We start from the raw sequence: 16,370 nt of genomic DNA on the forward strand, positions 1-16,370 counted from the left end.
CACTCCTCACTTACAAACATGCTTTTCAAGCCGCCTTTGACTTAAAAAAGGATTGCAACGTGAGAAAAAGTGTTGTAAATCTAGTGACCCCTAGACAAGACAACTCTTTTTGCTTTATGTATTGCCTCTTAATGTTGAGGACCCAAGTATGATCATATATGAATTTACAAATATTCCTTCCTTGCTCTACACAGGTTTTTATCCATGGAAGTTTACCAAGATCCTCCAACATAAGGTCAATGTAACGAGCAACACAAGGGGTCCAAAACAAGTGTTGGTACCTCTCCATATGAAGTTTACTTGCAGCAACATATTACGCTACATTATCTGTGACTATTTGCTCCACATTCTCCTCACCCACCTCCTTCAACACTTCCTCTATTACCTCACAAAGATACACTACCTTTTTTGTTTTCCACGAAGCATCGATTGATTTCAAAAACACCGTGGAACCTAAGGAAAAGCAAAGCAATTGAGTACAATGATCAATCATGATATATAATTTATAAGTTAAAAACTTAATCAATACTTGACTACTAGTAAGTAGTACTACTGACTTTTAATTTTCTATGTACAAGCTCTATTGCTAATGTCTATAATTACTTGATGAGGAGACAAGAAAATTCTGGAGTGTTCTATTTCTTCTGTCAGTCCGACCATCGGTCATGATGGTGCAACCCTTCGTCCTATATACCTCACGCTGCTCCTCACTGTAAACTTTTACATCAGCCACCTGTCATGTTAAAATAGGACCTTTTAGCTCCTCATCATTAGGGGTGTTGAACCCCTGACCACAAACAATAACAACATCTATCACAATTTGCCAATAAGGAGACCTAAAGCAAATTGAATAAACAAATAATTATATTTATTAAGTTATTAGTATATTACTTTTAAGTTTTAAAAATAAATCTAATTAATAAAAAATGCATATTTTTGAGTCTTAAAGGCTAGAGAAGTAAGACAAAGAAATTAAAATTAAATTAATAAGTACCTTGATGCATTAAATGGAAGGTTGTTGTAGAAAAGGAAATCTTCAAGTGCCATTTTTGCTTGTTCATGCTTCTCCTTATTCCAATCCATGCCCTCAAATGATGGTTGTGCACCTAGAGTTTTGCATGGAACAAAGATGGAATTTATTATGGATTTTTGCTTACAAATACGAGGCCCAATGCTCACACTCACAGAAGTAGCAGCAGTAGTAGGTGGAGAACGATAACTTGAAGAGCACTCTCTAGCTAAGTATGCCATTTCTTCAGATTGCTTCTTTCTTAATTCGTTTTTCTCTTGAGTTGCCTCTAAAAGAGCTTGCATATAATGCATGACATCTTGGGGTGCTCCTTTGCATGGTTTAGCATCACACCTCAATATATGTGCAAGGTGGTATTTCAATTTGTTAATGCCTCCCCAATTATAAGTTCTGATACAATGCCAACATGTAACACCTCCTTTTTTTATGGCCAAGAATGACATGTTTACAAGCTCTGTCCCTTGATACTACAACTGGGTTTGCATCAGGGTTAGATTTAAGCCTAGATCCACTACCCTTAGGCTGAGACATGATGTTGTTGCTGCTGCTGCAATCTATCATAAATAAAAAACTAAGCATTTACAATAATTTTTTTTTTTTTTCAAACATCAGGGCTTCTTACTTTTCAAGTTTTTCATCAACATGAACAAATCTAAAAACTAAAACAAATGTAAACAAAATGGAAATGGAAATATGATTCATGAATGTAAAACAATTTATGAAACAACACAAATAAATGTAACTTACCTCTTCAAATTATGGCGAGTTCGTGGACTTGGTGAGTCTAGTCAAAACTTACCAAGACTCAACTGAGTCTGAGGAAAGAGGCGGCTAGCTCTGAAAGACTGCCTTGCCTCAAGACTTATAGAGTGTGGCAAGTTCATGGACTTAACGAGTCTAGTCAAAACTCGCCCAAAGTCGACCAAGTCTGAGGCAAGAGGCCACTAGCCTCTGGAAGACTGCCTTGCTTGGGACTCGTAGAGTCCATGAAGGACTCTATGTGTCTTGTAATACTGATATATACAATAAATTGTTAAGTTAGTTTAACTATTATATTTGAAGGAAAGATTCAAAATTAATATAGTTAAATATTATTTGTGATAATTCTATCACGATTCAGCTATGTATATATTTTGAGTCAAACCCATTGACCTATGTTTAATGAGTACTGATTCACAATAACCCATCTCTAATGAGAATGAATAGCACACTTTGCACTCATTACATCTATTTGATGCTCATAGAGGTAAGCACTAGGATTTCATGGCAGGTGACCTATCCCAGTATTACTCGAGCTCACGCGGGTTAACTACAAGGTTTCCTCCAGGGTTAAGCCCACTTTGCTTGCAAACCCTAGCAAAGTGGGCTATACCACTAGTTTTCTGCAAGGTTAAGTACTATACGAATACTATCCCATTCACAAGCAAAATGGACTTAATCTTGGAGGAAACTCTGTGGTTAAGCGTGTATGAGCTAGAGTAGTACTGAGATGGGTGACCTCTCGAGAAATCTTGATGCTTCAACTCTGTCAACATTGGCTAGATGCAATGAGTGTGAAATGACCCATTTACTCTCATGAGAGAGGGTTCTTGTGAAACACTATTCTTGAAACGTGGGTCAATGTGTTTGTCTCAAAAACTACACAGTTGAATCCTGATAGAAATATCACTATTTGACTTCTTGTGGAAAATATCTCCTACTTAAATATAATTTTTATAACATAATAGTTGAAATCCATTTGCCATTGTTTGTGCCCGTATCATGGCATCTCTAGCGTGAGCAAAGATGTCAGACATTTGCTGACATTTTTATAATGCATTTTCAATTGGAAAACCCTTACCCATCTACTGCATGAATTTTAAGGTGAACTGCTGTGGATTTTTGAAAAGTTTGTTGAATTTGGAATTTTATGGATGAAATTTGTTAACTACTGTGACATAGACCTCAAGTATGGATTTTACAATCTTGATGAGCATTGCCCCCATATATCATCACTAGGACAACCCAAAGACCTATAGAAATTTCTTAATGGTAGGATGTTTATAAACTAAGTTGTCGGTTTGGGTTCAACTTTGGTTTCGACGAACTGGTATGCCAATACAACAAAACTTTGAAATGGGGTTTGGGTTCGTTAGTACAAAAACATGTAAAATTATATACATAGACATACATGCAACCTAGAAACATGAATTAAGATTAGAATGCCACATAGTATCATGAAAACAACAAAAACACTATAAACTTGTAATCAATAATATCATATCTATTATCAGTATCAAAATATTTAAATAATAATATTGAGTTCAAGTATCATTTTTTGACTTTCAACAATTGAAACTTTATACTAAGCTTCAATCATCTAATGGATTATCTAAACTCCATCTGCATCTTCTTCTTCATCAAAGTCATTAGTTGATTCACAAACAGTGGCAGTGGGATCAGCTGCACCAATAACATTCTTGCTTTCCAAGTCGTCAAATGCTTATTACTTTTTGATTGTACAAAGATCTTGTTTGTTTGTAGTTAACATGCTACTTGAAAAATGTTATGAAAGTAGCTTGTAACTCCATCTATTGAAGATATTGTTTAATGTTTAAGTTGTGATTTATCACCATAGAGAGTTTCTAATTAATCAAACAGAGGTCATTATCAGCAATTGGATATAAAAATTTCATTGGAAGAAATCTTGAGGGCTATTTTATTTTGTTGTAATAAGTATCTGAGCTTCAAACAATTTTATTTTTCTAATGTTAAAGATCTTATTCAAATTCTGTAATAACTGTTTTCTGCACTAAATTATGGAATGTTTCTTGGTGAAACTATCGCTGGCTAGCACTTGATCTGCCTGTGTCTGCTTTTGTTCAACTTTGACGAACAAGTCTGCTTGGGTTTGAACCCTGGTAGAACCTATAGGCAAACTGACTCCAAGACCAAGGACTGTTTCAAAATTTGTCAGGTTCGAGACTAGTGGAGAATTTGGTGGCTTAGTTTTTAAGCAAATTAACTGGAATATACATAAAACTGAACTCAAGAGAAATGTTGAGAAAAATAATATATATTTCAGTGCTGATTACTGAGTGTTCAAAATAAGCAAGTTTGAAATCTAGTAGGTGCATGACTCGACAAGTCAATGTAAAGTACTAAATAACACAACAAATATCAACAACTAATTCATTTTCTCAGTAATCATTTTGAAGTGAAATAAAAAAGAAGTTCTACAGACATAACAAATATACATATTCACCATATTATGCATGAAATCTCCTATTAGATCCCACATACTACTAATGTCAACATGCATGATGAAAACAACCACCCAACTCAAAATCTTACTATGTAATTTTTAAGTCCAAACCTCTTTTTGGGAAATTTCAATCTTTACAGTTGCCTCCCTTTTCCAGCTCAGTCCCCCCATTCATTGTGTGCCCCTATTTTGAACCTCCTTTGAAAATTAACTTATAAGTGAAATAGTCTTAAAAGTTAAGACTTCACTATTTCCCAAATACATCTTTGTTAAGACAAAAGTTCAATCCAGTTAAAAATATTAATCTGGGTTACCGAGTTCACACTGTGGACCCTCAATCCGAGTCTGGGTATGTACCAGGTTCGGGTTCGTGAAACAATTCATGCTGGGTTTGTGCCCAACCTATGGGTCTTCACGGGTGGACAAACCTGCGAAGACCTTCAGGGTTGGGCATGGGCCTTGTCCGGAACCAACACGAACACGTGAGGACCCATGAGGTTTGATGAGGACACAACTTGAGACAAAATGAACACAACAGAAAAAGAAAACTTATATCATCTGAAATGAGAAGCTACAACATGCATTACAGCAAAAGCAAACCCAACTACATGCTATATGGCTACAATATTATCATATTCTGGAGAATAACCCTTCTCATAGTACCTTCTCCCAAGCTCCACCAAGAAAAATTGCCTTCACGCTTCAAGAATGGGCCTTAAGTAGCATGTCTTAGGTTTAGGGTTAGGAATACATTTTACATTTTGACATTTGGTGGTTGGTGCCAAGACAGAGCTTCAAGAAGTTAGATTAGAAGTCAGTGCAAAAATAGAACGTTTCAGAAAAGGTAGTTCAACTTCCGAGAGGCATAACTTTTGATTTGGGTCCCCGATGGACGAATCGTTCACATTTTTGATAAAACTCTTTGAGCGCTCTATAGTCGTATGGGTTGTGTATGGCTGCTCCCCATTTTCGGGGCTGTATGAGGCCATTTAATGCCTCAAATCTGATTCCGAAGCGTTTATAGGAGGTCTTCGAGCACCTTAAAACTACAATAACTTTCAAACCGCAAAACCTTTTGACCTGATGTTTTTCTAGAGTGCTTGAAATTTCAATTACAACATTCCCTGCAACTTACACCCTGTAATTCTTCATAATTATGTTTTTGTAAGAAAATAACCCATTTTCTACATTTGCACAAGGTGTATAAAAATACTAACCTAGAAAAATAACAATGCAAATTTGAGAGTTGGAATCTCTATATTGCCCAAATGGGCATCCAAAAGTAAGAAAATAACCGATTTTCTGCATTTGCACATGTCTCAAGGTGTATAAAAATACTAATCTAGAAAAATAACAATGCAATTTTGAGAGTTGGAATCTCTATATTGCCCAAATGGGCATCCAAAAATGCAAATACATCAAACATAAACTATCTCTAAACATATTTTGAATTTTCGGGTGATACAAGATTACCTTACATTGCTGAATGCTCCCGCATCAAGGTCTAGCTCTAAAAGTTGGTCCAAAACTGTAAAAAATGTTTTATTATTATTATTATCATTTTGTTCTCAACCTAAAACGACCCATTATGAAGCCTCCAAAAACCCTTTTTAAGATGAAGATTAATTATCTATTAACAATAGGGCATAGATCCTTGATTAATATTGGTTAAGGAAAGGTTAGTGTTGGTTAGGCATATGATGAGTGACAATTCAAGAAACATTGTCTCATGGTGAGACAACTAATAGTGAGGGGTTGTGATCCTACAGGCAAACAAAGAGGTATAAAGAGACATTCCCACCCTTATAGACTGGCATCGAAGAAAAACACATAAGTCAAATCATCAATAGTCCATTGCAGCAAAAGGTTGAGCATATAACAATAATATTGTGAGATATTGAAGACACAAGCAAAGGAAGAAAACTATTAATATTCAACAGCCAATCGGATATTAAGGATTTGGTATGAGTCTTGGATATTAATCAATTATATGCCGTGCTGTATATGTATATGATCGGTTGATTACTAATAATCTAATAAACATAAGAACTTGCTGTATTTTTAAAGGGGAATGGCGAGAGAGACCTCTTCCAAATGTCCCACCTCAAGGAATGGACAGAGAGTAAGATTGAGGCCAAAGGGGTATAGGACCACCTGAGTTTGTAAGAATAGTGCAGCTAGGGAACCCAATCCCTACTATCATGATGTGCTTGTAAAATGAAGACAAAAGATTGGACTTTGGATGGAACTAACTAAGGCGAGAGGTTAACGGATCCAATACCTCACTAGGCTTCACACTCATTGGAAGAGCAGTGGGCTTCATGGAGCCAAAAGGGAGAGTAGATCCACTCTTGGACTTACGATGGAGGGTCTAAGACACCCCATCAAAGCTACTACACCCTAAGTCTTATCATTTTGTTCTTCCATTTCCATTCTTGCAATGCCATGCATGATCTTTTATATTATTTGATATGAAGTCCTTATTTAAATACGAATGAAATTATTTTGACACTCTTTGCAGGAGTACAACTTAGGCAAAGGTACTTTCTTAACCTAATTTACCACTTGATTAGTGTTAAATCAGGTTTTTTCCCAATTTGGGGACATCACAACTTGCCACTCTTTCCCCCCCCTTTCTCATCCTTGTATTCAAGATTGCACACATGGACTCAAACAACTTTCTGCATGTACACTTTATTGATTGCCCATCAATAGGGTTGTGCCAAGGAATAGTTCCAACTTCCAAAAAAAAGTTGTGAGAACAAATTCCAACAGTTATGCGGAGAATAGCAACTTTGTCATCCATTCACCAAATTCTTCTTTAACCTCACCCATCGGGAACAAATCACATGCTCTGATACCATATTTAACTTATAGATTTATACATAGCAAACATAGCACAATGTGAATTAAAGGCTTAAGTGGCAAACCAAGCATGCATGCCAATTTCGTTAATATTTTTTAAAATTAATTGTACATAACTTTAGAGCTCCGTTTATGAGAGATGAATTGTCATGTGTGAGCTTTGACCTTCCAATATGCCTGTGTATATTCTTTTTCAATATAATTTTTTGGTTATTCTTTAGCTCATTTTATAGCTTCAGTCTTGGTCAGCTTCTTAAAGCATGAGTTTAAAAACATGTAATGCTGAAATAATAGATAAGGAATGCAAATAATTGCTAGAAATAAGCTACATAAGGTTTGCAAGTCAAGCATCAACATTACCAATTGTCAAACTAAGTCTTCGTGGGATGAATGTTGTTAAGGGGATCTTATAGGAGAGATTTGACACAACAAAAACTAGACACTAATCCACTAAAGAAAAGTTTCTGTCTAGAAAAATGATGATATTACATTTATGATTTAAGTAAAGCAATCGGACTATGATAGCTAGTGTAAAAGCTAAGAAAAAGAAGCATTAACATTAGAATCTAAGTTGCCAATTCGGGTTTGGGGACGGGGTTCGTGGGTTCAGGCAAATGTTTTTTTTCCCATTTGGGTTCGTGAGAGTGTGTGTGTGTGTGTGTGTAAAAACAAGAGAAACACACATAATTGTAAAACTAACTTACTAAGTCATTTCATAGTATGAATATGTCAATATTACTTGATCATTGATCAATGCCAAATGTGAAAGATAAACATTACATACTCGCTCATTAATCTATGTTCATGATTGTAAAGAAAATCATATATTGAATTACTAAATTGCAAAATGAAATTTCAAAACACAAACTAGTTAATCAAATTGACAGATAATAAGGTTTGAAACATAATGATATATGGCAAATATTTAATAGATTATCGATGATCATAGACTCATAGTATCAAAGATGCAAATGCCCTTCAAGAGTCAAATGGGGTTTTTTTTCTTTTAAATGTTTTTAAAGTCACCTTTTTGGCCCTATGGGTCGTAGGCCTGCTTCAATTCCCTTGGGTCCACCTGGATTCGCCTAGGTCCACATCGGGTCTAATCCAGACGTGGACTTGGGCTCGAATCTGGACCTGAACCCGAGCTCTAGGCTCCGAACCCGACTTCTTAGATAAAATGTCTTGATGAAGACTTAATTCTAGGTAAATCTGCAATAGGTTTGGTTCATATGTTTCAAACAAAAGTAAAACACATCAATGAGCATTTTTTTAGAGCATAGATTGATGCATAATGTTGACTTTACTCTTTGACTAAGAAACCATGTCTTGGGTGACATGGCTAAAGATAATAATTGAAGTCTTGTTACATTGCAGGGATAGAACTAATCTTGATACAGTTCTAATGCTAAAAATAGCTAGATAGATGTCTTCTATAGAGAATAAGATTCTTTTAATTGAAGACATGAAAGCAAAAAGAAATGCGAGCGTTGTGGGCTGTACCAATAATTTAGATTATTAGAGTATCCTTTTGAATGTTGTGGTTGTTTGTTGGTTTAACCATTCATATTGACTCAGGTACGTGTATATACATTTATTACCCAAAGTGGCCAATTTAATCAGTTTTGCATCTAACTAATACTACAGATGCATTCAAGCTTTCAATAATGTGCGTAGTCTTTGCTGTAGGCCCTCAAATAAGCTATAAGGTGGGTTATGTGGTGGAATGATGAATCTGGGACAAAATGACTCTTAAAGCTTTGGGAAATGTGCTGAAGATGAGATGTAGTAGAGTCTAATAAACTTGATGTCTCCTTAGCTAAGTATCATTGAGACCTGTTTTGGCTATTGACTGACTCTTTGCCTATCTTGCCAATAATTATCAGAAGTAAAATTGTCTTTGAAAAGAAAAGTGTTTTGAAAGAGGGAACTGGTGAGGGGGAGAAATTCCTGCTGTGGGGGATCAAAAGTTTGTTGGTGGAAACAAGATCAACCTCACTGGCAATTCAACTGAGAAAGAAACCAAATATGCTGGAGCGCAAGAAGCAGTTTAGTACATTAAGGCTTTAAGCAATTCATTTAATACTCATTTAATGATGCAGTGTTAATAGTGTAAGAAATTGCATTTCTTTCTGATTTGTGTTTGATCTGCAGCCTTTTTCATTATTTTGCAATCGTTGTTGGTTATGTGTGGATTCTTTAGATTTTTTTTAGTTGCTCTGAAAACATGACATTGTATGGTATTATCTATGTGTTACCTCCTTACATCGTAAACTTCCTTTGAATTAGTTACTCTAGCTCTTCCTTCCAGAATTCATTTTCTCTTTAAATTGGAAAAACTTGCATGCCAGAAAAATTGGAAAGAATGTGCAATGAACCTTTCAAGTTCCTCATGCCAGTGGCTTTTCAAGTTTTCTTTTGTGGCCATGTCATCTGCAGTGTACTATTTCCTATTTCTAATTTTTGATCAAATAAAATAATTTCCCTCTCACAATCAGACAAGGATTATGTTGTCGGTTTTATCCACAATCACTAATGGGTCATCAAAGTTGCAGATGTATTGGCGATAGTCTGATGCTGAAGGGTTAGAATATGAGCTATCAACATGTGTTCTAGTTATTAGTCTGCTAATCTATATCAATTCCAAAGTCTGAACCCAATGGAACCAGAAATAATTTATCAAGAACATTAATATTCTGCAATTTACATGTAAGCATACTGTTGTACAAATACCATGCACAGGAATGATACTAAAATCTAAAATTTTGATTTGTTATCTTGTCTGCCAAAAAAACATGTAGAGGTGGTCCGTAGAGGTAACACTGATGCATACATGCTGAAGATGTCAATATATGCATCTATATGAAAGAAATTCAGTAGGACGGGGTGCAATATATATTTGAGGTAGAGTTCAAGACGACTGGCTAAATTGCTTATGCATTCTTGAACCTCAATCATTAAAAATTACATACCAGTTGAAATCCATATATCTGCTGACACAGCACTATCAACATGTCTTCTAGTTATTAGTCTGCTAAGGGTTAGAATATGAGCTATCAACATGTCTTCTAGTTATTAGTCTGCTAATCTATATCAATTCCAAAGTCTGAACCCAATGGAACCAGAAATAATTTATCAAGAGCGTTAATATTCTGCAATTTACATGTAAGCATACTGTTGTACAAATACCATGCACAGGAATTATACTAAAATCTGAAATTTTGATTTGTTATCTTGTCTGCAAAAAAGACATGTAGAGGTGGTCCTTAGAGATAACACTGATGCATACATGCTGAAGATGTCAATATATGCATCTATATGAAAGAAATTCAGTAGGACGGGGTGCAATATATTTCCTAATTCATTGTGTTTCATGATACAGGTATTAAAGGCTCTTTTGGAGATTAGTAGGGAGAATTCCTGGGCAGAAGAGCTTCACTGCGCACTAATCCGTTTGTTATCAAATTTGCTCTACAATTTTTGTGATGGAGCAGAGAAGCCTAGTCCAGGTGCTATTGGTTTGGACATTCGACAGATAGAACTTATTGGGGGAATTGAATTTATTTGTGAAGAGGTTTGTATATGAAATGCCTTCTGTTGCATTAGCTTTAATACTATATTTTTTATCATTTTATATTCTCTTGTTTTCCTTTAAATTTATCTTCCTGTATCATTCGTCTTGTTCAAGTTTTAGATTGCTGGAAAGGAGAATGCTTTAGGATTATAAAAAAATATTTGAAAGATGTTTGTGTCCCAAAATAACCGAAGAGTAGCATTGTATTTGGATAGAATGTTCCTATGTTTTTATTGTTTTGATCTTAGTTTTGTGTTATTAACTTTTGGCTATTTAGAGTATTCCAAATACAGATTCCTAAACAACTTGGTCAAGCCAAGCATTGAGATTGAACACAATTTCTGGACAAACTTAGTAGTTTTGTGAAGGCATGTTCTAGTATCATTGGAGCTAACCCTTGAAGAAACAGGAAAAAAATTCCTCCATTTGTCATTCACAAAGGAGCACCATTCAAATTGATTTCTATATATTTTTCTTCTCTTACTGAACTTGAGACAAGTCTAATGGTTGCTATGTGCTTTTTCACATTTAACATAATTATGTAGAAAAGTAAGGGCATGGGTAGAGGTATAGAAATGGAATTGGTATATCTAATTATATCTATGATGGGCTTGGTGAAATTTAAAAGAAAATCCACTTGAGCCCAGTACTTGTAAGGTAGAATTAATGCTTCAACTTTGTGGGCTTTCTTTGTATTTGGTTATCTCCATGCATTTCAAAAAATTTACAGTCAACTGCCTTAAAAACATTGCTATTTTAGGGGACATTGCAATGGCTTTAATTAGTGGTCCATCTTTTGAAATTATTTTGTGCATAATAAATTGTGGAAGCTCTTGTTTTGTGCCATTTATCCTTGATTGTTCTCAATGATGCTTCTAGAGAAGCATTTTTGTAACATCCCATTTTCCCAGCCTTAACTATCAACTATCATATCATTGAACACAATTACATTTTCATATTCATGAGCATGAGAAGGCAGTTATAACAGCTATAACGGCTATAGCAGACTAAAGAAGCATTCAATTAACAATGTAATATATATAATTGTGTCATGTCCCCATTTTCAAGTATAATTTTAATAATAATTAAATAAATAATGAGAAGAAAATCATATTCAAGTATAGAAATAAGAAATAAAATTTACATAAATAATATATTATCAATAAAATAGTATTTAAAACAATTAAATAATAATAAATTTAATATTGTTAGTGAAATAGGATCGATTAATCTATTATGTAACTTGTAATAGCACATGTGGATATTTATGTGTTTTTCAAGTTACTATTCGAATGAATATATATATATATGATATAAAGAGACATTCCTCTTGAAGAGACATGTCTCTTTAATATATTAACTTACATTAGTAATAGTTATAACATAATTAATATACCCTCAATATATAATGATTATATATATATATATATATATATATATATATATATATATAAGTTAATTATTCCATATATAATATTAGTCATATATTATATATCTCATATATAAAATATAATTTATCCGATAGAATTATAACATTAATACTCCCTCTTAATGAAGAAGGATAAAACATAGATATTACACCATAGGTAATATTTCAAAAATAATACATATAGGAAATCTTTGATTAGAAGATTTCCAGTGTATGATATCATATAAGTATTGGCCTATCAAAATATCAACATATGATATTCACTAATTACTATTTGATATCATATTAGATAACATGAGCATTGACCTAACAGAATATCAACAATATGAGATTCACCAAGCTCTAAAGAGTAATGGCCTATCAGAAACATCAATTGAATGATGATTACCAAGTACTTAGTGTGGTATTGGCCTATCAGAATATCAGGGCAAGATATTCACCAAGTATCGAAAATATATCTATACAAGCAACTTGTAGATAATCAAACTAATGATATCAAATGCCTAGTTGTTGATTTATAAGATAAAGCCTTTACATGAAACAATTTCACAAAATGAATCATGCTACAAGTTATTTTAAGGACGTCACTTTACAACAACTTCTCCTAATACAAGTGATAATCATTTAGAAGTCGTCACTTCTTCATGATGTACACAGAGGACGGGCTCATATATGTATGACATCAAAAGTTTGCATGAAGTCTCCACGAATACTGTCATGTGGTGTTGTCACAATATTCGCCATAAAACATATCAGAGAATAAGGTTTCTCCCCCTTAGTTTGACATCAACTTGTCTGACTTCTTAGCATAAGGTTCTCTCTGATGAAGTATCAAACTTACTCTGAATTTGTTATCATCCTTCTAACCTCTTGGTAGCAAGTCATGTCATGCTTCCTTAGTTCAATGGGTATCCTGATAGCATAAGGCCTTCCAGCCTACATACATGAGACTTTATCCCATGAATCATAGTCCTTTATCTATTATAGTTTCTGACTAGTGTTGAATCCATCAACAAGGTCTACTCCTTCTGAACCAATACCATCAAAAGTTTGATTTAAGCATTTTTATTTTCTGCTCCCTCTCTTTCTCCAAGGTTGCCTCTAATGAACTGTCGGACTCCCTCTCATAATTTCAATCATCGAGGATATTTGCTTCCAAGAAACTCACATTATCCAACCTAATCATCAGAGGATTCGTGAATCCTAAATCACAACTTCTTTGGAGCTACTGTCATAAGATTGAGTCTGCACAATATTTGGTAGCATGTCTAATGTACCAGTCTTCTTTTCCTGCAAGAACATCCTTAGAGACAAAGGAAAAGATCAAGGAAAATAGCTCTTTATAGTAATTATAGAAATACAAAAATAAGAGAGAGACTACAATGAGTAGATACATGCAATACCCTAGGATAATAAATACTTATTTGCAATAATAATATAAGTTGCTCCAATGAAGGTCCATATGCATCAAATCAGGAAATGCCTCCATGTAAGAATTTGTCAAACAATTGGAGTACGTCTTTTCTACTCCTATATAAGGACGGTTCAAATGGAAATAGAACATTTGTTATCATTTCTCCTTACAATGTTAGATTCCCACTCTTATATTATTGAACATAGAGGTATGCCAACAAAGTTGCATATATTTGGACACACAACCTATCTCCTTGTAGCTCAAGCCACATGGGTATGGCTTTCGCAATGTGTCCCATGCCCATGTGCTTGTCTCCATCATTTCTACAAATAGTTACAATGTATCTTTGAGAAATGTGTAAGTTAGTAGAATGTCCAATAAGACCAATATTTTGATGAATTTTGACCATGGTTCGAACTGTAGTTTGCTAATCATATAGTCCTTACAGATGAAGTTTCTCCTCTTGGAGGGTACCTTTCTTCATTTCCAAGAACGAAAGTCATTATCAATATGCACACCATCTAGACATCAATGTCATTCTACCAAATACATCCACTCCTGCTTATTCAGATCTTATTACAGCAACACTCAGCAATGGGTAAGTATGAATCACTTCGCATCATTTAATGTTCCCAACCATAATCTCTACTTCATATCCGTCACATTGATGGATCCTATGCCCTTCTTTAGTAGTCCCTCTTTGGCATGGGCAGAATGAGTCCAAGGTTATGGATTTTGAATCAAGACCTGCCAATAACATCTTGCTTTCAGACTGAAATGTAAATTCTCATTGATATTATTGTCCAATTGTTTTCTTAGACTCTCAATGTCTGATCCACAAAAGTAAATCACACCATCAATGCATCATTTTGATTTGACAAGACATTTTGGACTGCCAACCACTGCCAAATCATTTCCGAAATCGTGCCGATCGAGTTACAAGGAAGTAAACATTGAAGGGCTCTCACATAGCAATCGGGTGTGCTTCTGCCCGTCTCGTAGAAATCGATGTTGTTGACCAAGTTTAGAATCCCAAACCCACATCCGTCTTGGTTTACACGATAAGATGAGCTATTTTCAATCAATAAGGCCATGTCAAATACATACTCTTTTAACATAGGAGATGTGATCGTTTAAGTCCACATTCAACTTAGCTCTTCTTTTAACGATGTTTTCTCATTCGATGTCATGGATTATTACCTTGCATTTTCTAATCTTGATTGTTCATTCGACTCTGCTCTTCCTGTAGTCTAACTAGTGACATGGACTCATCATCCACAATAGATGAATCGTATGTTATGACTGTCTTCGCCTCATCTCCATAGTAAATAAATTGCATACCATGGTTGTTGTTTTTTTCTATTTGATCTCTAATGACATTTCACATCAATTAAGTCGAACATCATTGCTTGTCTTCTTATTATCGCAGCCATACTTATTTTGATTTCTACTCTTAAACGTAACTCTGTATTATTGACTTTAAGGTTGAATCAATTGCGATAATCATTGGCTAATGACTATTGTTGCTTCGTGTCAATATATGTCAATATGAGAATCCATGGTATTCCCCAAACTCACAATGATTTGCTACTAAACAACTCAGATTTTATGAATCACTCATGATTCAATTAGCAGACACTAAGATAATGTGATGCCAAGAGACAATGATGCTTCGTCCATTTTCACTATTCCATCAACTTTTGATTGAAGGAGTTACTCCCGGGTTGTTTGATATGAGCCAATATCAATCTTCAAGTAAATAACACCACCCCTTCCATTTTAATATGATAATACTTGGTAATATTATCATCTCATTAAGCAAAATGTTTCCACGTAACCTTCAGTCTTTGACGTCTTCAACAATACTTATGCAGAGAGGACACCAATGTTGCCATGTAACCTTCAGTTTCTGTATAATCCAATAGAACAGAATTTGTTTCACACTGCAAGCCATAATACCAAATGTTATAAAGCCACGATAACATTAGAATGAATATAGAGCCACATATGTTCTTGTGAAACAACGTTCACAGTTTTACTTATGACTAGCATTTTATTTCATTATCTTAGTATTCGATAATCAACCAGTTTCCTCCATGTGTCAGACTCCTCCATACGTACAGATTCAGATTTGAACTTTCTTCAAATCACAGAATATAAACTTCAATCTTCTGTCTCACATATGGCTGTAGGAGTGTTTGGCTCTGTGAATAGAAAAGATGCAAAGAAGTGATCGACATTCTTCTGCAATTTGCTGTGGGATTTCGACTCTTACAAGAATTTTAAGTCCCACTTACAATATATAAGAGAATCCCAATAAAAAAGAAGTCTGTGAAGAAATGAAAAGCCAAACAAAATAAAACAGGTGTCTACCAACGCAGAGTGATAAGAATGAATTACTGACAAACAAGAAAGTCTGAAACCAACACATTGATAATTCCCCCTTTAGGAATATACCATCTCTATTATCTCGAAGGTGGTCACTCCTTAGTACTGCTCAGGATATGATGAAGACTGATCTGCGAATTCACAATCAAATGCAGATAACCCCATCAATGTGGATCTGCCTGTGAAAATTACTCCAGTACTGTCACCTGTTCTGATATGGAATTGGTTTCTCTTCTCCTACTATCCCTATATTACAAAGATACTTATCAAGATTGTTCAATCTTCAACATGTTTATTGAGATCTCCCTCGAAGGATTTTGCTTTGATAACTTGCTCTGATACCATGTTAGTGAAATAGGATCGATTAATCTATTCTGTCACTTGTAATAGCACTTGTGGATATTTATGTGTTTTTCAAGTTACTAT

General features: G+C 34.6%; 1 protein-coding gene across 6 annotated transcripts in view; it reads left to right on the top strand.

Annotated features, from left to right (window-relative positions):
- LOC149577994 (uncharacterized) overlaps positions 1 to 16,370 on the top strand; it is a 167,376-nt gene that overhangs the window by 116,790 nt on the left and 34,216 nt on the right. For all 6 annotated transcript variants that reach the window (XM_089827108.1, XM_089827127.1, XM_089827136.1 and 3 more), the window contains exon 11: positions 10,522 to 10,713. In XM_089827108.1, the coding sequence (XP_089683234.1) occupies positions 10,522 to 10,713 (192 nt within the window). The remainder of the gene's footprint in view (positions 1 to 10,521; positions 10,714 to 16,370) is intronic.

The sequence above is a fragment of the Cupressus sempervirens genome, chromosome 1 (assembly GCF_028749045.1).
Source record: "Cupressus sempervirens isolate cs-2001-9-10 chromosome 1, ASM2874904v1, whole genome shotgun sequence".
NCBI classification, from domain to species: Eukaryota; Viridiplantae; Streptophyta; class Pinopsida; order Cupressales; family Cupressaceae; genus Cupressus; species Cupressus sempervirens.